A 24,083-nucleotide genomic window follows, 5' to 3' on the forward strand; every position below is an offset into this window, starting at 1 on the left:
CAGGTCCCCTAACCTCTTGATGGAAGTGAGCGCAGTCAGGAGGGCAGTCTTCAAAGAGAGTGCCTTAAGCTCAGCTGACTCCAAGGGCTCAAAGGGAGGTCCCCATAGACCCTGAAGGACTACAGAGAGGTCCCACAGGGGGATGAGGCGTGGTCTAGAGGGGTTCAACCTCCTAGCGCCTCTCTGGAAACTGATGATCAAGTCATACTTCCCCAAGTACTTACCATCTACCGCATCGTGATGAGCTGAAATAGCGGCTACATACACCTTCAAGGTGGAGGGGGACAGCCGCCCCTCCAACCTCTCCTGCAGGAAGGAAAGCACCAATCCGACTGCACATCTCTGGGGGTCTTCACATCGGGAAGAACACCACTTAGTGAATAGACACCACTTTAAGGCATACAGGCGTCTTGTAGAGGGAGCCCTAGCCTAAGTGACTGTGTCTATCACCACGGCCGGTAGGCCACTTAAGTCCTCCGCATCCCGTCCAAGGGCCAGATATGGAGATTCCAGAGGTCTGGTTGCGGGCGCCGGGGGGGGGGGTTTCTGTCGCGAGGAGTGTGAGATCCAAGACTACTGGGTGGGCCAGTAGGGTGCTACTAGAATGACCTGCTCCCCGTCCTCCCTGACCTTGCACAGGGTCTGTTCAAATAGGCTCACTGGGGGAAACGCATACTTGCGTAGTCCAGGGGGCCAGCTGTGTGCCAACGTATCTATACCGAGAGGTGCCTCAGTCAGGGCGTACCAAAGCGGGCAGTGGGAGGATTCCTGGGAAGCAAACAGGTCTACCTGTGCTCGACCAAATCGACTCCAAATCAGCTGGACCACCTGAGGGTGGAGTCTCCACTCTCCCCTGAGGGTAACCTGACGTGACAGAGCGTCCGCTGCAGTGTTGATGTCACCTGGGATGTGAGTGGCTCGTAGCGACTTGAGGAACTGCTGACTCCAGAGGAGGAGACGGCGGGCGAGTTGCGACATGCAATGGGAGCGTAGACCGTAGCATATTGATGTATGCTACCGTCGCTGTGTTGTCCGTCTGGACCAACACGTGCTTGCCCTGGATCAACGGCCAAAACCTCAGTAGGGCGAGCAGTACTGACAACAACTCTAGGCAGTTGATGTGCCAACGCAGCCGTGGGCCAGTCCAAGAGCGGCGGCTGTGTGCCTGTTGCATACGGCGCCCCAGCCCGTCTTGGAGGCATCTGTTGTAACCACAACGCGCCTGGAGACCTGCTCTAGGGGAATTTCTGCCTGTAGAAATGCCAGGTCGATCCAAAGGCTGAAGAAGCAGTGACAGACCAGCGTGATGATCACACGATGTGTCCTATGGTGCCATGCCCATCTCGGGACTCGAGTCTGAAGCCAGTGCTGAAGCGGTCTCATATGCATCAACCAGAGCGATGTGGCCACCGCTGAGGATGCCATATGCCCCAGGAGCCTCTGAAAGTGTTTCAGTGGAACCACTGTTCTCCGTCTGAATGCATTCAGACAGTTCAGCACTGACTGTCATCGAGACTGAGTCCAACTCCAAACAGAGAAAAGAGATGCTCTGAACCGGGGAGAGCTTGCTCTTTTCCCAGTTGAACCAAAGCCCCAGTCGGCTGAGGTGCTGAAGCACACGGTCCCTGTGTGCGCACAGTGGCTCTCAAGAGTGAGCTAAGATCAGCCAGTCGTCGACATAGTTGAGGATGCGGATGCCCACTTCCCTTAACGGGCAAGGGCTGCCTCTGCGATCTTTGTGAAGATGCAAGGGGACAGGGACAGGCCAAAGGGGAGGACCTTGTACTGGTACGCCTGGTCTTTGAAGGCAAACCGCAGGAAGGGTGTGTGTCGAGGTAAGACCTAGACGTGGAAGTACGCATCCTTCAGGTCTACCGCCACGAACCAATCTTGATGCCGGATGCTTGCTAAAATGCGCTTTTGCACCAGCATCTTGAACGGGAGCCTGTGCAAAGCCCGGTTCAGTACTCGAAGGTCCAGGATTGGTCGGAACCCACTGCCTTTCTTTGGTACGATGAAGTAGGGGCTGTAGAACCCTTTCTTCACCTCGACTGAAGGGACAGGCTCTATCGCGCCCTTGCGCAGAAGGGTAGCGATCTCCGCACGCAAGGTAGCAGCGTTCTCGCCCTTCACCGAGGTGAAGCGGACGCCGCTGAACCTGGGCAGGCGCCTGGCGAACTGAATCACGTAGCCGAATCGGACGGTCCGGAACAACCATCGCGACGTGTTGGAAAGCGCGAGCCAGGCGAGGGGGACCAAGGGAATGATCACATCGGACGTACCGGCGGGTGGGGCCTTGCAGTGGGGCGGAGCTCGAGGTGCCACGTCGAGGGGATTCGAGCCCCGTGGCCATGCTGAGTCCAGGGACATTGAAGCACTTACCTGGCTCCTGCCGCCGACCATAAGATTGGCCGAGGGGGGGAGGAACCTCGTCCCCGTAGTCCACTGGAACCAACCCTGTGTGAGCGTGTTTGTGCCACAGCTGGGCGCACAGGGGTGGGTGGTCCGCCGCTGGAGCATCATACCTGCAAAAGCGGGATGGTGGATGGTGGTCGTGACAACGGGCGTGCGCACCGGACCTGTGACCCAGGAAATGGGAAAACCACTCTTTTGTCAAACTTCTGGGTACCGCAGCCTCTGGGGCGTGCAGCGACAAAAGATTCTCCTCCCGGCCCTCCAATGGGGGATAGAGTGGTCTGTTCGCCAGCTCTAGAGAAGTGGGTCTCCTCGCCCCTGGGTCGCCCGTCTCGGGGGCACTTCGAAGCTTTTCTCGGGTTCTTAGTGGCCAGCCGCGAGATGGGCGGCGTCTGTTTCCTGCAGAGGGCTCCATGCCGGAGCCAGGCCACAGGAGCGGGCTGCGGCAGAGCCGGTGTTATTGCTGCTGCAGGATGATGCCTTTGGGGTGCGGGGTCTTTAGCTGCGCCGGGGCAGGATATGTTGTAAGGCCTCCGTCTGCTTTTTCACCGCCGAGAACTGCTGGGCAAAGTCCTCAACTGTGTCATCAAACAGGCCCTGCGAGCGCAGTTCCTGCATCAATCCAAGGACAGATCTACCCTCGTGCAGTTCTTTTAGCGCCTTGGCTTGGTGTACTTGCAGGAAAGCCATGGTGTGCAGGGCGGAGGCAGCTTGTCCAGCGGCACTGTAGGCCTTAGCCGTCAGGGACGACATAAACCTACAGGCCCTGGACGGGGGTTTCAGGGATCCTTATCCACCTGGGGGATCACCGAAAACCCCCTGGCCGCTCCGCCATCGAGGGTACCGAGAGCGGGTGAGCTGAAAGATCGGGACCGGGCAGTAAAAGGTGCCTCCCACAATCTTGTCAGCTCCTCATGCACTTCCGGGAAGAAAGGAATGGGGGCTGGGCGTGGGCGTGGGCGGTGCCCTGAGCCCAGGAACCAAACGTTGAGCCACAAGGGTTCAGGGGGGAGTGGAGGGTCCCACTCTAGCCCGACGCTCATGGCCGCCTGGGAAAACATGTCCATCATTTCCGCGTTGGCCTGGGACTGGGCAACCATCCCCGAAGGGGGAAATCCAGTCAAAGCCTCCATGTCCGACTGGACGAGCCCGCACTCCGATGCTGCGTTCGATAACTCATCCACTTCCCGGGCTCTGGACGAGAGGTCAAACTCGCCCTGAGACGAGCCGACAATCTCGTCCGAGCCTGCGATCAGGGCAAGCGAGCGTGCTGGGGAATGGGAGGTCTGTGGGGGGATACCCAGCGGTGGTGGTTCCATTGAGGTCCCCAAATCGCCCCTAGTGCTAACCGACGTGGCCTCAAACACATAGGTAGAAGGACCGGCGCGGGGAGCCGCTGGGGTGGCTTGCTTTCTTACGAAGGCAAGCCGCGACCGCATGTTTCCATGGTCATGTTCTCGCAATGAGGACATGATCCATCCACGAATGATGTCTCCGCGTGGGCAGTGCCCAGACACGTAAGACAGCGATCGTGGCCGTCGGAAGCGGAGAGATAACGACTGCAACCAGGAATAACACACAAACGGAAAGACATCTTCAAAAAGACGCGTCTTTAAAAGACGTTCCATGTGTGCCGCTCTTTTAGAAACAAAATATACTCTATTAGAATATACTGTTTTAATATGTTCTGCCGAAGCACCCAGGGGCGTTCTCTGCAAACCACAGATGCAGAGGGGGAGAAGCCGCTGAAATGCGCCGTAAAATCCAGCAGAGAGAGGTGAATGAACTTGGTGGATGAATTCAGCTCAATGAATAGAACTGCTCGGCTCCGAAGAGAAAATCTGAATGAGTGGTTGCATACCAGCTCCTTTTATACCCGTATGTCCGGGGGAGTGGCATGCAAATTCCACTTGCCAATTCTCAATGGCCTTTTAAAAAAAGATCATAGGTGTTTGGGGCTCCCAAGAGTGACCCCTAGTGTCACTACATCGACACAACGTCGAGTGAGTGACAGATAGGGAACTGTGGATATCTCTGTCTAAACAGGATAAATATTGATCAGTGTTAGCAGAGGCAATACAAAGAGTATGGTCATACAGACGAGTACAAAGAAGGTCTCTCTGTTTTCATACACATCAGACAGAAGTGCTAATAATGTGTGGTTTACATTAACTGAGTGTGTAGATCTTTAAGCCATTAGAGACTCCAGGTCTATCACACAATATGTGGCCAATTGATATTTGGTCAACACCATATGGTCAAGACTTATATATTCCTATTTATGAGTGGTAGTAATTGTTTTGAAATGCAATGAGTAGGCCAATCCTTTGAGAGACAGCCACCATGTTTGGTCTGATATACAGTACTGTGCAAAAGTCTTAGGCACATAAGATGTTTCACAAAAGCATTTGTCTTAAGATGGTTAAGATATCTGCTACTTTAGTGTGTCAATAGGAAACATAAATGTTAGACTCCCAAACATTACTTTTGCAAACAGAAAAGATTAGAATAGAAGAACAGGGAGCCCTGCAACAGATGTCATGGCCACCACAATGCCCTCCACTGAACATCATGTCAGTCTGAGATTACATAAAGAGACAGAAGCAATTGAGACAGCCTAAATAGATAGAAGAACTGTGGTGAATTCTCCAAGAAGCTTGGAACATCCTATCTGCCAACAACCAAGAAAAACTGTGTCCAGGTGGTGCTGTTTTAAAGGCAAAGGTGATCACACCGAATATTGATTTGAGCTTTTTTATGTTTGCTGGACTTTGTATGACATTAAGTGATAAATAAAAACGATTTATGTCATTATTTTTGAAGACATCCTCACTGTGCAACATTTTTCACAAGTGCCTATAATTTTGCACAGTACTGTACATTTTCCTAAAACACAGGAAATAATTTTATTAGTTAATAGCCTACCTCTGAGACAATACATGTAATACTACTACTACTACTACCACTACTACTACTACTACTACTAATAATAATAATAATATATGAATGTGAAACAGATTTACTAGTGTATAAAATATAGTATTAAAATAATTTACAATATAATTCTAATGCATCAAATGTGATAATGATTTGCATAAAATCCAAACACATTTTATTGCAGGATCTCATAAGGATATATGACACTCTTCCAAACTTAGTCTACTTAAATACAAACACATTCAGGAAAGACATAAATCAATTATTTATTTATTTTTAACTTTTCTTTTTTTCTTTTCTTTTTTAAACAAAGAGTCTATAGCAGGTAATTTCACATTTCACAAATGTGAATTTCTAAATACTAGTAGATAGAATATTAATTCATATGAATGTGTTTGTATCATGTTCCAGTCCACGTTCACACTATTGAGGTTGAATCTGTCTGTGAAAGTAGATAATAAGTATAAGCAAGTATACACTTACGGGCATATTTATCCGAAGTGTTCTCCTTTTTCTTGATTTTTTCTTCTCATCTTCCTTCTCAGAATCCATTGCAGTGCTGCCCATTCCACCCCGAAAATAATAATAATAATAATAATAATAATAATATTATATATATATATATATATATATATATATATATATATATATATATATATATATATATATATTTTTTTTTTTTTTTTTTTTTTTTTTTTGGCAAAGGCTTATTTAATTCTGCCAACTAGAATAAAATCTATCACCCCTGCATATGAGAGTAACAGATTAACATAACACTTATTCAGTAATAATAATAATAATAATAATAATAATAATAATAATAATTTTGTTTAATCCATCCTCGAATTTACAATTAACGTCTCGTGCGAAATGATGCTCTTTTCATTTTCGGTTTCTGAAAAACAAACACTTGCTCCTCCGGTGATAAAACTTCGAACAGAAAAAAAAACAAAAAACAAAAAAACATGCGAGTCGAGATGCTCTCCTGTTCTCTGTGTGAAAGCATCAGTGTGCGCCATGCGTGATACTTATAAAAAACCACGCCGCATCCGCCTGTCAATCAAGTGACGGCGTGTGCAGGAGGCGGGCTTACAATGCATACTCAGCACAAAGCCTATATATTTCTATGGTTACAACCATGGATGCTGCAGTGCCAGTGAATACAGGGCATCCTTCAAGAATATTGTTGCATTCTTTAGGATTTCACTAACAGTAAATTTTGTCTTTTGTTGACATTGTAAGTAAATGAATGAGGCAGATTGGCCTTATTATATAGATTATTTAGCACTACAGGTTAACTAGTTACTTTAACAAAGACGATCTTGTTTTTAGACATCCACATAAATTCAATAATAAAAGTTATATATAGGCTAGATATAATAGAAGTTAAGTTATAAAAGTTAAAGTTATAAGAAACGCCTATAGGGCCTATTTGACCACAATAAATGTTAGGTTGAACATTAACACATTTAAGCTTGACTTGTTGGGAGCATTGCAAAAGTGGCATACACGGATGCGATTTAAATAAATTGAAATATGCCTGAGTCTGACCAGGGCTCTTTATTTTTCTCTGCTATTATTATTTTATAGAGGACCACTGTTGTTACATGCTGCCATCTACTGATGATAAATATGCTGCAAAATGAAAATATTATTCCACAGAAGAAATTTTCCTTTTCAGTGTAGTTTGAACACCTATTTGGTTTGAAAGACAAAGAGACAGACAAAAAATATCATAATCCATGAGATCATTGCGTGTTATGCCTAAAGGTTGTATTTGAGACAATTTGATCTATTATTTATAAATGTTTACAATGTTGCAAATTTATGTTGCTAATGAAAATCCCTGAAATTATCATTTTTTTTTATTATTTATTTATTTATTTATTTTTTAAATAGCCTGCTTATGTGTTATTTTGTTCAAGGTGATTTAATCAAATGTTTTTCAATAACTGTCCAATAAGTGAAAGGATAATGCTATTTGGGGTGAAATAGCCTATTATTTTTTTTCCTGATCTTGATACATTTTGTGACCAGAAAAAATACAAAAATAAAAAAACAAATTCCTTAAAGAGATAGTTCACCCAAAAATGAAACTTTTCTCATTATTTACTCACCCCCATAATGTCCCAGGTGTGTATGACTTTCTTTCTTCACTAGAAGAAAAATTTGGAGAAAAAAAAATCACATTTGACAAAAAATAGATAAATATCTTAGCTCAGTAGGTCCTTAAAATACAAGTGAATGGAGACTTCTCTTTTGAAGCTCCAAAAATCACAGACAGTCAGCATAAAACAGCTGTTAAATTAATGTCTTCTAAAGCAACACGATCACTTTTGGTGTGAAAAAGATAAATATTTAATTACTTTTTTTTATCTCTAAATCATGCTTCCGTTCTACAGCAGAATGCGCATGTGATGTAATGTCATTGGCATTTGAAACAGGCAAGAACTGCCAGACGTGCAACACAGCCAGAAGAACAGCGCTGTTTACAAGTGAGGAGGAATGCTGTACAGAAGCTTCGTTGGTTTTGGTTTAGATGATAGATCTGTATTTATCTGTTTCTTTACTCACAACAGTGCGTTTGTGTGCTTATCCTGGATGTCTCAACCAAGAGGAGAATGTGAGATTACTTCTGTACCATGGCAATGCAACCACTTGGACTCCACTCTCTTGTGAATCCCAATGGTTTCTAGTTAAAAAGTACATAAATATTGATCTTTTTTCGCACCAGCAGTGATCGTTTTGCTTTAGAAGACACTAACTTAAATGCTGGAGTCGTATGAATGACGTTTATGCTGACTGTCTGTGATTTTTGGAGCTTCAAAAGAGAAACTGCCATTCACTTGCATTTTAAGGACCTACTGAGCTGAGATATTTTTCTTCAAATTTGTTCTGGTGAAGGAAGAAAGTCATACACACCTGGGATATCATGAGGGTGAATAAATAATGAGAGGATTTTCATTTTTTGGTGAACTATCCCTTTAAGATGTGCCTTTAGCCCTGTTGTACCCTACAATTGCAAGAGCTTACTGTAATATCCTAAACATTTTCAAAATGCACCTTCAACAATCACATCAAGACCAAAACACCCATGGACATCTAAGGAATGGTTTATCAAATGACATTAAACTCTAATGACTTCCGCTAGAGAGCACTATATATAAATACATAAAGTTTAACTAGTGCTACATCAGCCAACAGTTCATCTGTTCATAACACCTACATGTTCTGAGAATCAAACGTGGACCAAACTATGACAAGCTAAAAGTCTTGCACTAAATGCAGTCTGATCCTTAAAAAACAAATGGATCTCTCAGCTATGCAACAGAATATATTGCTGAAATTCCTTAAGTTGAAAGTCTGTAAGTCTTTTTGTTGGATAATGATGGCAATGTATACAGTTGGGACCCGTGTGCTGATACCGGACCCTGCTTTAAGTCCTAGTCCGGTTCTGCACTTCGTAATCAGGGTAGGGCTGCACCAGCTCTGTGTAAGGTCTCACTTAATTTGGGATGTAAAGTTCACACTAAGTAACACAGTAACTACTACTTAGTTTGTAACTAAGTCAGTGCTTAATTTGGTTGCACCACCTGTTTTTAAGGCAAGACTTAAAGGAGCAATATGTAACATTGACATCAAGCGTTTAAAATGGGTACTGCAGTCCAAATTCAAAATATTGGAGAGAATTGTCTCCCCCTCCTCCCCCGACTCGAAGCTCACGCGGGTTGCCAGGTTGAGGACACGCAACAGGAACGAGCAAACTGACAATGGCAAGCGACGAACCTTACACTGTAAGTTGATCAGCTAATGTACACGTTTGCAATGTTTTTATTGTTTACAAATTATAAACCAGCTCATGCTGATTTTTTATAACTCTGTCACTGTTAGCTAGATGTATTGCTGGCTTCCATGGCTGCTGCACACTGTGTTTACTCACTAACTTGTTTCAAATTTGGCAACCCGGGGTGTCGAAATACTATAGGTTGGGCAGTGGGCGGGATCACACAGGCCAAAACACAAACAGAAATTCCGGCCCGGAACGAACATTTCAAAGTAGAATGTACTGGCTGTAGCATTGTTATCAGGGAAGCCAGTATTTCAACTTAGCATGTTTCCTAAATCTCTGATAACATATTATGATCATTGTATGCTTTAGTACAGTAAATATATTTCATATTGCACCTTTAACTAGTAGGTCGTATAAGCTCTCCTTAAAGTCTTTTACCTTAATTTATCCAATAAGCAACCTTCAAATTTGTACACACAAGTGTTAAACAGCCGTGAATTTCAGTTTGGTCTTGTTCAAACCTTGTTTGCTCGTAACTGTCAGCTGTAATAAATGATATCCCCATTGAAATATGATATGTAATAATTTAAAACATTTAATTCATAATTTATTTAGCTAATGTAAGGTAAATGACAATATACAATAACTGCATCTAAAATGAATAAGGGACAATAAATAAATACTAATACAACAGGCTGGAAAAATAGACATTTATTCATTTTAATATCTATTTCGTATATGTTGAAATTTGACACCGGGCGGAGTACACAGGAAAGTGCACCGTTAAATCGGTTTCATGCTGAAGAGGTAAGTTTTTACATAATGTTTTCTCCCGTAAATGCAAACAAGTGTAAATGCCAACACCATCATATATGTCGAAAGGACTGAAGCCTGTCAACCAAAACATGAGCTCATTGATGTCATTAAGTGAGTCTGCTTTTTTTATTTCATCCATTACTCTTGTTCTGAGTCTTCCGTAAATATTTCGTTTATACGTATGGTTACTTCCTACCTAAATTTAATGGTGCAACGCTCAATTATTTAGTAGTGCGTAAATTGTGACTTAGTGCCCATTTACGCCACAACTAGGCTAAGTTTTAACTTACGTACAGCTGGTGCAACCGGCCCCAGATCTGTGGGTGGTTCTTCCTCTTCTCCACCGGCTGTTGCTTCAGTCATACTTTCACAAAAACATCGGCTGTTTTAATAAAGGATAAAATTGATGCCATCACATCTACATTATCCCCTCCGTGAAGTCTCACTTTTAATAATAAGTAGTTTTATATTGGAAAGTAAAAGATGGATTTTAATGTGAAGAGATTTGCAGCGGACGCTGGTACTTTATTCAGCCGGGCGGTGCAAGTAAGTAAAGATTCAGAGTCACGGTAAAGATGCTGAACGGTTTTTATTTATTTATTTTAACCCTTGTTTTTCCAGGCCACGATTACTTTTGGACAGAAAGGCGCTTATGGACATTTGTAATGTTTCAGTCGTTGTGTTTCTCTTTCTTTTTCTGTTTCTTTCTCTTTCTCAATCTCGTATTCAGGGCCTCTTATGCTGCTGCAAAGCTAACATTTATTTTTTTATTTTTTTTTGTCAATCAACTTTGCCCATTAAATTGTCTAATTTCCTCACCTTACCGCTACAGTGAACATTAAAGACTCGGCTGCATTAGTCTCACATCTATACTTCATTATACGGCCGAAATAATCGCTGACATTTTCACTTTTTGTCCAGATTCCGTTTGTGAGGCTAAAGCTAACGGGCTAAATAGTTAAATTGAGCTAAGCACATTCACACACGGGCTGTGTCTCGAATCCTAGTGAGCTGCCTACCTAGACAGCATTTTGGGGCGGCAGCAGCATCATCAGGAGGCACTAGGCAGTTCACTTGGTTTTGAGACACGGCCATTCACTGCATAACACCTAAAAACACGCTACATAAACAAATATCCAAACCTAAATGACCACATTTACGTGTATTTTATATTACACAATAAACGTGTACTGCAGAGTGACATACAGTAAGCAAATGTATCAGTGTGTTATACTATTTTATCAGACTTAAAATGATCATTCACCCAAAAATGAAAATTTTTTCATCATTTCTCACCCTTATGCCATCCCAGATGTGTATGGCTTTATTTCTTTTGCAGAACACAAATTATTTTTTTAGAAGAATACTTCAGCTCTGTTGGTCCATTCAATGCAAGTGAATGGGTACCAACATTTTGAAGATCCAAAAGCACATAAGGGCAGCTTAAAAGTAATCCAAACGACGCCAGTGGTTAAATCCATAACTTAAGAAGCGATATGATAAAGACCAAAGTATACTCCGGGTGTGCGCGTTGCGGAATGCTCCACGCACAGTATGTGTGACGCAAATTGCATCATCAGCACGCCGCCTAGATTTTCTTGACTCGTGCACATGGTCCTCGGCTGTGCGTGTCATCTGCGCATGCGCTGGCCATTGACTGTACTACAAGAGTCACAAAGCAGTTGTAGTGCACATGCGTTGAACGCGTTCCTATTTGTTCACGGTCAGAAAAGAATAATCACGAAGGCAATGCGGTCAACTAGGCGCAAGGCAATTCGGAACACGCAAAAACGAAGTATACCTGGGCCTTAAGTGTGGGTGAGAAACAGATCAATATTTGAGTCATTTTTTTTTTTTTTTTACTGTAAATCTCCACTTTCACCTTCTTTTTGTTTTTTGGCGATTCGTTTTCTTCGTGCATATCGCCACCTACTGGGTAGGGAGGAGAAATTATATGAAAAATTATTTAAATATTGATCTGTTTCTCACCCACATCTATCATATCACTGGAACTGCTTTTATGCTGCCTTTATATGCATTTTGGAGCTTCAACATTTTGGTACCCATTCACTTGCATTGGAGGACCTACAGAGCTGGGATAATCTTTTAAACATCTTTGTGTTTAGCAGAAGAAAGAAAGTCATCTGGGATGGCATGAGGGTGAGTAAATGATGAGAGAATTTTCATTTTTGGTTGAACTATCCCTTTAAGATTTGTGATTCAGGCAACAAGTTTGTGATACAGTATTTAGCATAAGCGTAAAAAGTACCATGGTATATACCAGGGTAATGGTATGTAATTTTTTTAAGTACCTTGAAGTACCATGTAAGTAATACCATGATGCATGAATATGGTAACCATTTATCAAAGTACTATGGTAATACCATCTGATGCCATCAATCAATATTTTCATAAGTGTCACTTTAGGTGTGATAAACTGTTTTTTTTTTGTTTGTTTGTTTTTTTTTTTTTTTTTTTTTTTTGTTTTTATGAAACCACTTTGTGTCATTACAGTACTGTTACCTACATTTAAGTATATATATAAAAAAATAGTAATTTTTTAATGTAAGTCAGATTTAAAAGCTACATATGAAAACAGTTTATATGGCATTTACTGTACCTTAAATATTACCTTGTTTCAGACTTTTTTGTGCTTTATAGTGTCTGCCACAGGTATAGTGACAGAGGCAGTAATATAGGTGAATATTTTCTCCTTATATTTAAATAAATGGTCCATTAGTTCACAGAAGAAAAACTTGGCCAGGCTGAGAAGACGGAGTTGGATGCACATTTGGAAAATCTCCTCACCAGAGCTGAATGCACCAAACACTGGACAGAGAAGATATTGAAGCAAACAGAAGTACTACTGCAACCAAATCCAAGTAAGAGTATCCATTCAGTTATTAGATGTTCTAGCAGCTTTAGGGGAGACATTTTATCAAAACAAATCAGTTTTATATGGAAAGATATGCAGACGCCGTACAGTATGATATGCTGCAGAGGAATTGCTCCTACAGTAATTTGTTGTAATTGGTTAATTCGTTATTTTAGCCCTTTAAAATATCAGTAGAGATCTAGTACTTTCTAGTAGTCACTATAAGAATGTGCCTTCTCTTAGTAGGTGCCCCTTCAAGCCGTCCATGTTTATTCTTGCTACCTAGTTTGTAAATATCACTGAAAGAGTCTGTGTACAGCTGTCAGCACAGCTGCTCAGCCTGTTCAAAGCCTCTTCATGGTGCAACACTATTTAGAGAATCAGCAATAAATGAACAGCCAATCAAAACACACAAAGCCCTTAAGCACACCTGTCTATGCAGAGAAAATGACTTTTTCATTTTTGTCGTCTGCAACAAGGACAACTTTTAGTGTTTGATTTTGTACACCAAATTATTACTTTACAGCACTGTACTTTAGCTTTTTATTTATTTTATTTTTTAAATCAGCAGGAATTGTCAGCTCCTAAATATTTTATATCTTCTCAAATATAAACAAATTGAAATTTACAGATTTGTTTTTTAATGTATTTTTGATAAGTCCATGTTTTTTTTATTTTTATAAAACTTAGGTTTGATTGCCCTTCATATTCTTAGTGTATCATCTGCAATTTTCAGATGTCAGAATAGAAGAGTTCTTTTATGAAAAACTGGACAAGAAGGTCCCAACACGTATGAACAACCATGAACTTCTGGGTCAGTCCATGATCGACTCCGGGACTGAATTCGGGCCTGGAACAGCCTACGGTAAGCAGTGAACACAAGCAAAGCAAATCAGTGACAGGGTCCTGGTTTGTCACAATACTACTGATCTGTCCCATAATAGTACTCCACTGCTGTGTGTCATTGCCCCATTTCCCCTTGCACTATGTCACCAGTAAGCGGCAATAGAACCAACTGAATAGCTCCTTTTGTAGAGTTGGTATATTGTAAGCTAGATGATAACTTATTTACTGTATTTCCTAATTTGTTTGCAGTTAAACACAATTATGAGACTGAATTTAGTTTAGCACAGAGTTGAGCATGTTTGTGTCCACAGGAAACGCTCTGATAAAGTGCGGTGAGACAGAGAATCAGATCGGAGGAGCGGAGAGGGAGTTAATTCAAAGCGCGGCCATCAATTTTCTCACGCCTTTCCGCAACTTTCTAGAAGGAGACTTCAAGACTATATTGGTGAGATCAGGCAATCCAACAAAACAGAAACTTATTGAGCGTCTAGGGCACATGAAATCTTATGATTGACATGAAAATATTTTTTTTTAAATATCAAAATGTTTCTCTTTTTGATCATTTTTATTTTGTCAATTTTACATTTACAATGTTGTTTTTGAACTCATATTTTATATTATATACTGCATTTTTACAAAACTAAAATTTATTTTTTTATATTGACTATATCTTATTATATTTATATTATAATTTATTATACAGTATTATACAATAGTAAAATATTTATGTCCTAAGCGTGCGTCATCTGTGTCACTGCGTGTCATTAACACTGCGTGTATGAGCCAGGAACATTTTCCATTACACTATCATTTAAAGTGAAGCTGGAGTGCGTTGTGTTCACTATCAAAGTTTATACTTGGGAAGCGCAAGCGCTTTATGCACTCTTCTGGACAGGAGTTGGTTGACATCCGTGGTGCCACTCAGTGACACTCAGACTTGTAGTTCTGAATGTCATACAAATGTGCCGTTCATGGCATTTATATATTTGCTTAAAATTCCCTTATTTAGGCATTAAAATGTTAGTGGAATTTGAATGGTTATCTCAAATAACCGTGATCAGACGATTATTTAATGATCGCAACAGGCCTATTCAGAAACATTATTATTGACTTAAATTATAAAACTAGTAAATTCAAAGAACGTTGCTCCCTGTAATCAAGGCATTGAAGGGCAAAAACCTCATTTCCATTCTTCATAATAAAATCATATAGTTACTTGAAATGTTCCTCATCCTGTTCTTTTACAATTTTATACCATGTATCTTTAACAACCAAGCTTTTTATTTTTTTCCTTCACAGAAAGAGCGCAAACTGCTTCAGAACAAACGACTGGACCTCGATGCTGCAAAGACCAAATTAAAGAAAGCCAAAATGGCTGATGCCAGAGCTCTGGTACAATATAATTATTACTTCTACATAAGCCGTTAAGGTTTTACCTGTCAAACATGAGGCCGTTTCCCTGATTTTCTTTCTAATAATTTAAAGTATGCTTGAAAAGCTTGAAATCTTCATTTGAAATATTATTTCTCACAGTGTATGAAAGTTTTCTGCCTTCCGTGGCCTGTGTGCACGTTCTCTGAAGGCAGTTCTTTACTTTCGTGCCCTGCTGTGTCTCTTTTCTTGTGCTGGCACATGGTAGCCGCTCAGAAACACCCCTCCACCGGGGGACGCTGGCTATGTTGCCAATTTCTCCTACATGGTGAACTTTCTTCATGTGAAGTGGTTGAAGGTCTGTCATGCCTCTCTTAACCCCAGTGCCAAGCTCCACTCTCCTTCTTTGGTTGTTCCACATCTAAGATGTACTAGTTCCTCTTTAAGCTGTTGATTAAGCTTTTTGTGCCGGATATTAGCAGTGTGTGTTTCCAGGTTCCTTTTTTTGTTGTGCATATAAAGCTTGTAAAGAGGATTTCCATGTTTGCTCAACACCATAATGGCATTTCAAAACTTTTGCCCCTTAGCCCAGTTTCACAAGAGAAGTAGAGCAGTACTTAAATATGATCGCCACATGACCAGAGCTCAGCCTAAACACTCACACATATACTCCCACATAAACACAGCAATACTCAATAGCTGCCTACTCCAAAATGGGAAGTATTTACTTTGCTTTGATTCTCAGTGAATTGAGCAAGTAATTCTTAGTGAATTGCTGCAAATAGTCCATGGTCCCTGCAGCAACAATGACTATGGTTTACCATGGTTACCATAGTTTCTGCACAAAATATCATACTGTTATTCTACAGGTTTTTTTTTTTAATTCCTGAACCAAGACCAAATTATCAATTGTAACCACTGATATATATATAGAACTGGATTGCTCATGATATCATATCAGTGAAGCCACTGCGCCGCCATATTGCTATGCCTAAACGTTTCCAATGTCCCTATTGACTTGAATAGGAAATCATCTCATTTCAGCGAAGAAACATTAATCATTCAATCACCGATTTTATATCTGAAATTGGTATGTACATCCCCACAACGCAAACGCCCTACACATGTTATTATTTATTTATTTAAAGTCAGGAATTTTTCCTCTTTCTTGAAAGCACGAGCAAGTTATGTATATCTACTGTATATCAAACAGTATCCACTACTAACAAACTTTATCGGCGAACAGATCAACTGAATGTAAACGAGTTCACCGAAACTGAGGTAAGATACAAACAGACATTTTCAGACTTATTGTGAACATCAATGTGTTTGTTCAGATATACTTGTTATATGTTTTTATCAAAAAAGTGCCTTTTTCTCACTGTCACCTGAATAAGAGTGTGCGCTCTCTCTCTCTCTCTCTCTCTCTCTCTCTCTCTCTCTATCACACACGCAGCGCCTGAGGGAGACGCAAAGCAAAGCTGGTTAAAATTAAACTGATACGCTAGATTTAAATGGCAAACGAACACGTAATTTATGACATGTATCCATGTATGACTACAGCAAGCACTTCAATATGAAAACAGGTAAATCACGGGCATTTTAGGTGAATTAAAAATCCTGGCTTGAGGGGCCTGGGTAGCTCAGCAAGTAAAGACACTGACTACCACTCCTGGAGTCGTGAGTCCGAATCCAGGGCATGCTGAGTGACTCCAGTCAGGCTTCCTAAGCAACCAATTGGCCCGGCAGCTAGGGTGGGTAGAGTCATGTTGGGTTAACCTCCTCGTGGTCGCTATAATGTGGTTCTCGGTGGGGCACGTGGTGAGTTGTGCGTGGATGCCGTGGAGAATAGTGTGAAGCCTCCACACGCACTAGGTCTCCACGGTAATGCGCTCAACAAGCCACATGATAAAATGCCCGGATTGACGGTCTCGGACGTGGAGGCAACTGAGATTCGTCCTCCGCCACCCAGATTGAGGCGAGTCACTACGCCACCACGAGGACTTAGAGCACATTGGGAATTGGGCATGCCAAATTGGGTTTTACTTTTTTTTTAAGGACCCTCTGAGGCAAACGGACATGTTGTCACCCCAAAACAAGCAAATATTACAGCTTTTCATACTTGCATTACAATTTGTGGATAGTTTTGCCACTTTCTTTGTTGATCGTTGTGCTGTACTGAACCGATAGACTGAACACCCGGGCAGGTGAATGCTCTGACATCGCGATACACGTATATCTTCTCCCTTGTATCGATTATTATCCTTAACAGCTAATTAAACGTCAAACATGATTGTCACTAGAGGGCGAAATGCAACTGTTGTATCCGCAGGTCGGAGACGGTGAAATGGGGGTGTTTTCGCCTGTCAGTCATTGATGCTCTATGGCAGTTTGGGCATACTAAGATGGCCACTCGAACACTTCCAGTGGCTTCATCTCCTGCTGGAAGTTTAATGTTGTGTCAGCTGTCTGTCTGTCTGTCTGTCTGTCTGTGATTGTAACTCCTCCTAGAGCTTTCAAGCTACATCCACCAAACTGGGCACAGACCTTCAGACTGTTCTGACTAGTGTTGCTTTATCTTTTAAATCTGATCTTTTTTGCACAGCGGACCATCAAAAATAAAAATCTCATAGACTTACATTGAACGAATGTTCAAACTCTTCAAAACAGAATGCTGGTAAATTTAAACAAACAAATCCATCCGTCCATCCATCCATCCATCCCAGACAAAGGCTTAAGCCAACATCTTGACAAACTTTACTTACCTAGTTGTTACTGTTACAACAATAATACTGTGATATCTTTGTATTAGCTACCACTCAAAATGATAATGTCAAAAAAAATTTTTTTCGTTATTTTGTTTTGTCATTTTAAAATGACAGCTTATACTGTTTGAAGGAGATCATGTTTTATTTATTATGGTTTGCAGTTGTAACTATGCTGTAACTATGATATTTTGGTCGAAACTGTGGTTACCATGATACATTTTCATAAGGTATGCTAGCTTCTAGTGTTGTGACTATAGTACTCAGTGTCTGGATGTTTTAGGGTTAACAGACAGTCCCGTCTCTAAATATATTATCGCTATTTTCAAATGCTGTTCAGATGTGGACAGAGGAAGTGACAAAGGTAAGGGGAACTTTCTGTCATTTGGGCTCTCATCTTGGCCATGGTGTGAAATCCGCAATCTGTGCTGTCTCTGTGGTTATGATGGTCTCGATTCTCAAGCAACAGTAAGAAAGCTGGAAATAGCAGAACACCTAGGCATCATTTACAGTGTTCCCGTTACTATCATTTAATGCTTACAAGGCTTTGTCTGCATCTGAAATTTACAAGAGAATGATTTTATCGCAGGCTTTATAGATGGGTCAGGATGGTGAACTAGTCATCCTACAACCGACTAGTTGATTTAGTGAGGTTGGCAGATTTATCTAGATGTTTAGGCTAACCATTTAGAATTTACCAACTTGTAAATATTTAAAATGTGTTGTTTTGTTTTCTGCATGAAAATTGTCTAAAAATAATAGGAACAAGTAGTTAATCAATAAACGCTAATCATGAACAAGTGGTTAATCTCTGATTTTCCAGTTGCTTTGCCATTTAAGTGCACCATTTCTGATTATACACATCATCTTTTCATGTCCACTCCCACTTAATTAATCTCAAGTGTAACATTCTCTCTCTCTCTCTCTCTCTCTCTCTCAGGCAGAGCAGGATCTGAAGATGACACAGAGTGAGTTTGACAGACAGGCAGAGATCACCAGGCTTCTCCTAGAGGGGATCAGCAGTACACATGTAAGCATTCATATGCAAACCTGCCGCCTACTGGGCCAACTGCCGATCTCAAAACTTTCCACGCTCAGTCTACAAGCACAACCTGTAACAAACAATATAATTAACCTATAACAAATAATATAATCAAACAATAGCAAACAATATAGTTTGTGTTCGAAATCAAATACAAACTACTTACTGAATATTGTACAAGGCACACTGTATCCTGTAATCTATTAAAAAAAAATAGGCATTATTATAAACATTATTATTAAATGTTATTATTATATGAACGTTTCAAACATTAGAATGCTATATTGTTGTCACAAGTCATCAGTTTGCTTGTAGTCCAATCAAATAATGAGTCAAATCAGAGATGTTAAAAATCGTGGGTGTAATTACATCCAGTTCATTCACACTGGAAATAGAAGGTCCAATCAAGTACACTGCATTGTGGAATACAGTTGTAGGCCAAATATAGTGCACAGTATACAGTATGTAGTATAATCTGCAGAAACAATAATAAGGGCTCTATTTTTGTGGCTACGCTATAGTGCTAATCACAACGATCTTGTGCTACACCTTTTCCAGTTTTCGTGAGAGCGCAAATTCTAAGCGCAATTTCCGTGCCAGCGCAAGTGGGAGTGGGTGGGGATGTTTGCGCTGTCTGTGGGTGTATGCTCGCAAACTGGGTGTATTTTATGTTAATGAAGTGACGAAAAGCACAATTTGTTATTTTCCTGAGAAATGGGTCGTTGCGCTTAGATGTTTGAGAGTGGCGTCTAATCTCTAAAATCAGTTCCACCAGCAGATGATACCAAAGAGCTATCGATCACTTTTAATACTAGCCATGATTTGTGTGTCAGTAGATTAATAATAATAGTAATAATACATTTATTTTGTATAGCACCTTTCCAAAGTTCAAGGATGCTGTATAAAGGTTAAACATAAAACATTAAACAGAGAAACATAACAAATATACATTACAAAACATTGAACAATAGGCGAGAAACAAAGAATATTTCAAGCAGGCAAAACACGGGCAAGCAGGACGAGAGCCAGTAGTCCCAGAGAGGCCGATAGAGAACATAAGACAAACAACGCGGTCTGGAGCAGCGCAGGCGACAATCCAGTCACAGAGCAGTGGATCCATTGCATACAGCCCATTTACACTACCATATTTTTATGAATTTATTTGTGCCTTGACTTAGCGCATACTTGCATGAAAATATCAAAACTTCATGGCTATGCCCACTGACTTTGCGCGTATGACATATCACTTAAGGCATAGTTCTCTTAAAAATAGGGCTCTAAGAGTAGTAACATAGCCATAATCTCTCCCAACATTCTTTTTATCACAGGCCCATCATCTTCGCTGTCTAAATGACTTTGTGGAGGCTCAGATGACATATTATGCCCAGTGTTACCAGTACATGGTAGATCTCCAAAAGCAGTTGGGAAAGTAAGCCTTGTTTATTAGCTTGTTGATCGTTTTTGATACATTTAATGATTGAGATTTGTTTTATTGTTCATTATGTCCTATACAGGTTTAATCATTCATTCCTTTGTCTGTGCTTCCTTGTCATCTCCAGCTTCCCGTCAGCTTTCTCTTCCAACAACAACCAGTCGGCACTCAGTGGAGGGGCCAGTGTCTCAGTGCCTATCCTGCCACTATCAGCCCCTCTTTCTACTGCCACAGGTAACACTTCGTCAGGTTTTACTGAGCTGCAGAAATTCAGTGGGAGCCGTAAAGCAAGGGTGCTCTATGATTATGACGCCGCGGGCAGCAACGAACTCTCCTTATTAGCAGATGAGGTGGGCACCCCGTTTCGTAATGCCCCTGATTCTATCCTTCATTCTTATGAGAATGCTTAGCATTCCTAGTAACATGTCATATTGAGTGCATGTATGCCCCTCTTCTTTCAGGTGATAATGGTGAGTAGCGTGCCAGGCATGGACTCTGATTGGCTGATGGGTGAGCGTGGGAACCAAAAGGGAAAAGTGCCCATAACCTACCTGGAGCTACTAAATTGAGAAAAACAATGAGTGTCATTGGAACCAAAACACAGAAAAGTGTAATACAGCAGTGCTGTGTACATATACAAGACATGCCCTATAAATGCAACTATGATGTCTTGTGCTGCTCACATGCAACAGTATTTTACTGAACATCGCGCCTTGCATTCCCAGTATGGGAAAAGGTTCTAACTGCAGAACTGTTTACAAATGAATTAATGCAGAATATTTTTAAATGAACTTGATGTGATGTTAAAACTGCCAACTTGCCTTGTTATATACAAAAACTGCAAAAGTGACTTATTTTTAAGGATTTACAACAAGAGTGTTTACAAAAACAAAGTATTAAGGCAGATCATCAAATTATAGCACATTTTATGCATTTTAAAGTGGCTTTGTTTATGCACACAAACTTTATTTCAGGTTCTGGAACATTTCAAAGGAATTATTTTAGATAACACAGACTGAGGTGGAAACTGAATATGCCATAATTTATTTTCAAGGTTATAATCCCAATTTAGCTGATATGTGCCTCAATTATTATCTTCTGCCGTTTACATTTATTTTTATTGCATTAAAAGTTTGAGCACACAAAACAATGCTTTTTTGCACGCAACCAGCCTTTCCTGTTACACATTATGAAACTGTCCCTTTTGTATTTACAAAGACATACAGAGCAGCTTTACTTTAAGAAGCACATTCACACAGTATGTACTGAAAGTATTATTTTCTACATAATTATGGAGCTACTTAATTTTCTGATATGATAAAAAATGTTTACCGAAAACTACCTTTTTGAACCTTTGTGCCTTACAATCATGTTGAGGTTAATGCAGTTTAAATTGTGTACAAAAAGAAAACATTGGAGATAAGTGCTAATTTTACACATTGTCAAAGTGCCATCCTCTATCTAATAAAAGCACATTCGTTTACTCTGTTTATAACTGTCAAAAAAAAAAAAAAAAAAAAAAAAAGATTAACTGCTTAATAAGATTTTACTATCATAGATTTATAAGCAATGGTTGTATTATATAATAATAATAAAGTTTTAGACATTTCAGCCTTCTTTGTTTTCATTCTCAATTATTCTTAATTTAATGTACCAGTCTGTCTTGTCTGATGGCAGATTGTACAACCATACTAATACCAGAGACTGTTTTGCCCGAGACGGACAACTTTAAGTCAAATGAATGGGAGAAACTGGAACACCCAATATGGTCTACGTAGAAAAGGAAGTCTCGCCTTAAATGTAAAAGAGCCAATCACCTTTTAGATGCGAACATCGCCTGTCAGTTAACTTGAGAATGCACGTGCCCAATAGCAGGACCATAAAGGCACAATTTATGACCCATTTGTTGTCAGATAGTACTGCTGATTTGATATAGGCTATTTAATCGTAATCTTGACCAGATGTTTTGGAAATTTTGGTGTTTCCCCATTCAAGTTGATAGGAGCTGTATGTTTATGCCAGTTGTATCCATAGAACATACCTATCCGGGAGCAGTCCCAAGATGGCCGTGGTGTGGACTGATTTGCCTGGGACTTTCTACACTATTTCTACAGCATAGAGTATGTGCATGACTGTTCTCTCAAAGGCCACTGGAGGTCAGGCTTTTCACTCATGAATCACTGTTGGTCTCTAAATGAATTTCGGGAGCAGTCCCAAGATGGCCGTGGTGTGGACTGATTTGCCTGGGACTTTCTACACTATTTCTACAGCATAGAGTATGTGCATGACTGTTCTCTCAAAGGCCACTGGAGGTCAGGCTTTTCACTCATGAATCACTTTTGGCCTCTAAATGAATTTCGTATATATATATATATATATATACACAAAGTACTTTAAAGTAACTCATAAATCCATAATATTCCTTTGTTCATATTTTTTTTTTAGTTTTTATGTACCTGTTTACCTATAAAGGCCTTTGCTTCAATCTACTTTTCATTGTCTTGAGTTAAAAAAAAAAGAAAAAAGTGTTCACTAAACATCACGCCTCGTTATATACAACATTGTGTTGTTTATTTCTTAGGTAGATGCCAGGCTCATGTGTTAGTGTTGCTGTGAACTGGTCAGTGAGGGGAGAGTTAAGAGGAAGTGGTGTCGAACAGGCTGTTTACTTCCTGTGCTGTTGCTCTGCAGGCGTTCGTTGTTGTCCGTTACTCAGGCTCACATGCAGAGAGAGGGTATGCTTAGTTCCTTCCCGAAAACAGCAATGTGAAAGCAGACCTGAAACACTTCCGCATAGAGGTTATGCCTGATTGGCAGAGAGACTTAAGCTTCATTTAATGCAATTCAGTATTAAGAACCATAGGACTTTATAAAGCTAATGTAGTAAAAATAGTTTAGTGATGGTAGCACGTGCTAATTTCGTGATTGCCAGTGCTAAATTATATGTAAATGATAGTCATACAGTATGTTGATATACCAAATATTCTGTATGCCCAAAACACATGGTATTGCTATGGTAATACCTTTACCATAGTTCTATTTGGTACCGTTTTTCTCATTGAAACAAGAAGAAAAAAATAAACTTTTTTAAAAAATTAGACTCGATTTGCTCATACACAATCTACAAGTTCCTCTTTCAAATATCACACGAAGTTCTTGGCTCTAATGAGCACTTAACCATACCACAATTAACCACATCATGAGATTTCCCTCTGGTACATTAAAATGATTCCTAATGAAAATGAAATACTAAGCCTTCGCCAGAACATGCTGATAATGCAAAACGAAGCCGTAACACCCATCTACATAACAACACTCATGTTTGCTTTCTCATACCAAACTTGCCAAACTTCAGTGCAACTAAGCAGTTTCAGTTTAGCCAAGAATGAAATGTACAATCCCTTTATTTTTTTCGAGGGTTTTTAAAAGCACATTTCCTCTTTTTTTCAGATTAACATTTGTTTATTGATTCATATAATTGACAAAGAAAAACAAAACATATATCCATTGAATCAGCATTTAACTCCCACTACTACCCCACCCCGTCCCCCAACGAACATCCCCGTGGTTACAAAAAAAAAAAAAAAAAATAAATAAAAATATATATATATATATATATATATATATATATATATATATAAAATCATACACATCTAAAATGACACCTCTTTCCACAGCCCCTCAATGAGAGTCCCCCAAAAACGCCAAATAACTGCCACATTTCCCATCAAATGAATCCCAGATCCCCAGCCTTCTACATGACACCTCCTCAAAAGCTGCCACCCTTCCCATCT

The 24,083-nt window shown here is 40.5% G+C and overlaps 2 protein-coding genes across 7 annotated transcripts in view; one reads left to right on the forward strand and one right to left on the reverse strand.

Moving 5' to 3' along the window:
- The window catches only part of prkag2a (protein kinase, AMP-activated, gamma 2 non-catalytic subunit a), a 93,779-nt gene extending 83,392 nt beyond the window's left edge, over positions 1-10,387 (reverse strand). For 2 of the 3 annotated variants that reach the window (XR_007895987.1, XM_051686666.1), the window contains exon 1: positions 5,836-5,929. Coding sequence is in view for 1 of the 3 variants with exons in the window: in XM_051686666.1 (XP_051542626.1) it covers positions 5,836-5,919 (84 nt within the window). In the remaining 2 variants the exon portion in view is untranslated. Of the gene's footprint in view, positions 1-5,835; positions 5,930-10,248 lie in introns of those variants that run through there. The other variant, XM_051686668.1, reaches the window with a different exon arrangement.
- sh3glb1a (SH3-domain GRB2-like endophilin B1a) lies at positions 10,051-21,900 on the forward strand. Of its 4 annotated transcripts, XM_051686678.1 has the most exons (11): positions 10,356-10,504; positions 12,699-12,840; positions 13,570-13,698; positions 13,991-14,124; positions 14,979-15,071; positions 15,319-15,408; positions 18,156-18,179; positions 18,756-18,845; positions 20,186-20,286; positions 20,417-20,639; positions 20,751-21,900. In XM_051686678.1, the coding sequence occupies exons 1-11, from the start codon at positions 10,442-10,444 to the stop codon at positions 20,856-20,858; spliced, it is 1,197 nt and encodes a 398-aa protein (XP_051542638.1). In that variant the 5' UTR covers positions 10,356-10,441; the 3' UTR covers positions 20,859-21,900. The 4 variants fall into 4 exon arrangements, with proteins under 4 accessions (XP_051542637.1, XP_051542638.1, XP_051542635.1 ...); XM_051686677.1 differs by lacking the exons at positions 10,356-10,504; positions 15,319-15,408; positions 18,156-18,179 and adding an exon at positions 10,051-10,069; XM_051686675.1 differs by lacking the exons at positions 15,319-15,408; positions 18,156-18,179.
- The last annotated feature ends 2,183 nt before the right edge of the window (positions 21,901-24,083 follow it).

Source organism: Myxocyprinus asiaticus, chromosome 44 (assembly GCF_019703515.2).
Source record: "Myxocyprinus asiaticus isolate MX2 ecotype Aquarium Trade chromosome 44, UBuf_Myxa_2, whole genome shotgun sequence".
Taxonomy (NCBI): domain Eukaryota; kingdom Metazoa; phylum Chordata; class Actinopteri; order Cypriniformes; family Catostomidae; genus Myxocyprinus; species Myxocyprinus asiaticus.

Excerpts from the sequence above, each read along its gene's own strand:
- sh3glb1a (XM_051686678.1), top strand. The coding sequence starts at position 10,442 with ATGGATTTTAATGTGAAGAGATTTGCAGCGGACGCTGGTACTTTATTC. Across the intron at positions 10,505-12,698 it reads TATTCAGCCGGGCGGTGCAA|TTCACAGAAGAAAAACTTGG; the intron begins GTAAGTAAAGAT and ends ATGGTCCATTAG. Across the intron at positions 20,640-20,750 it reads TCTCCTTATTAGCAGATGAG|GTGATAATGGTGAGTAGCGT; the intron begins GTGGGCACCCCG and ends CTCTTCTTTCAG.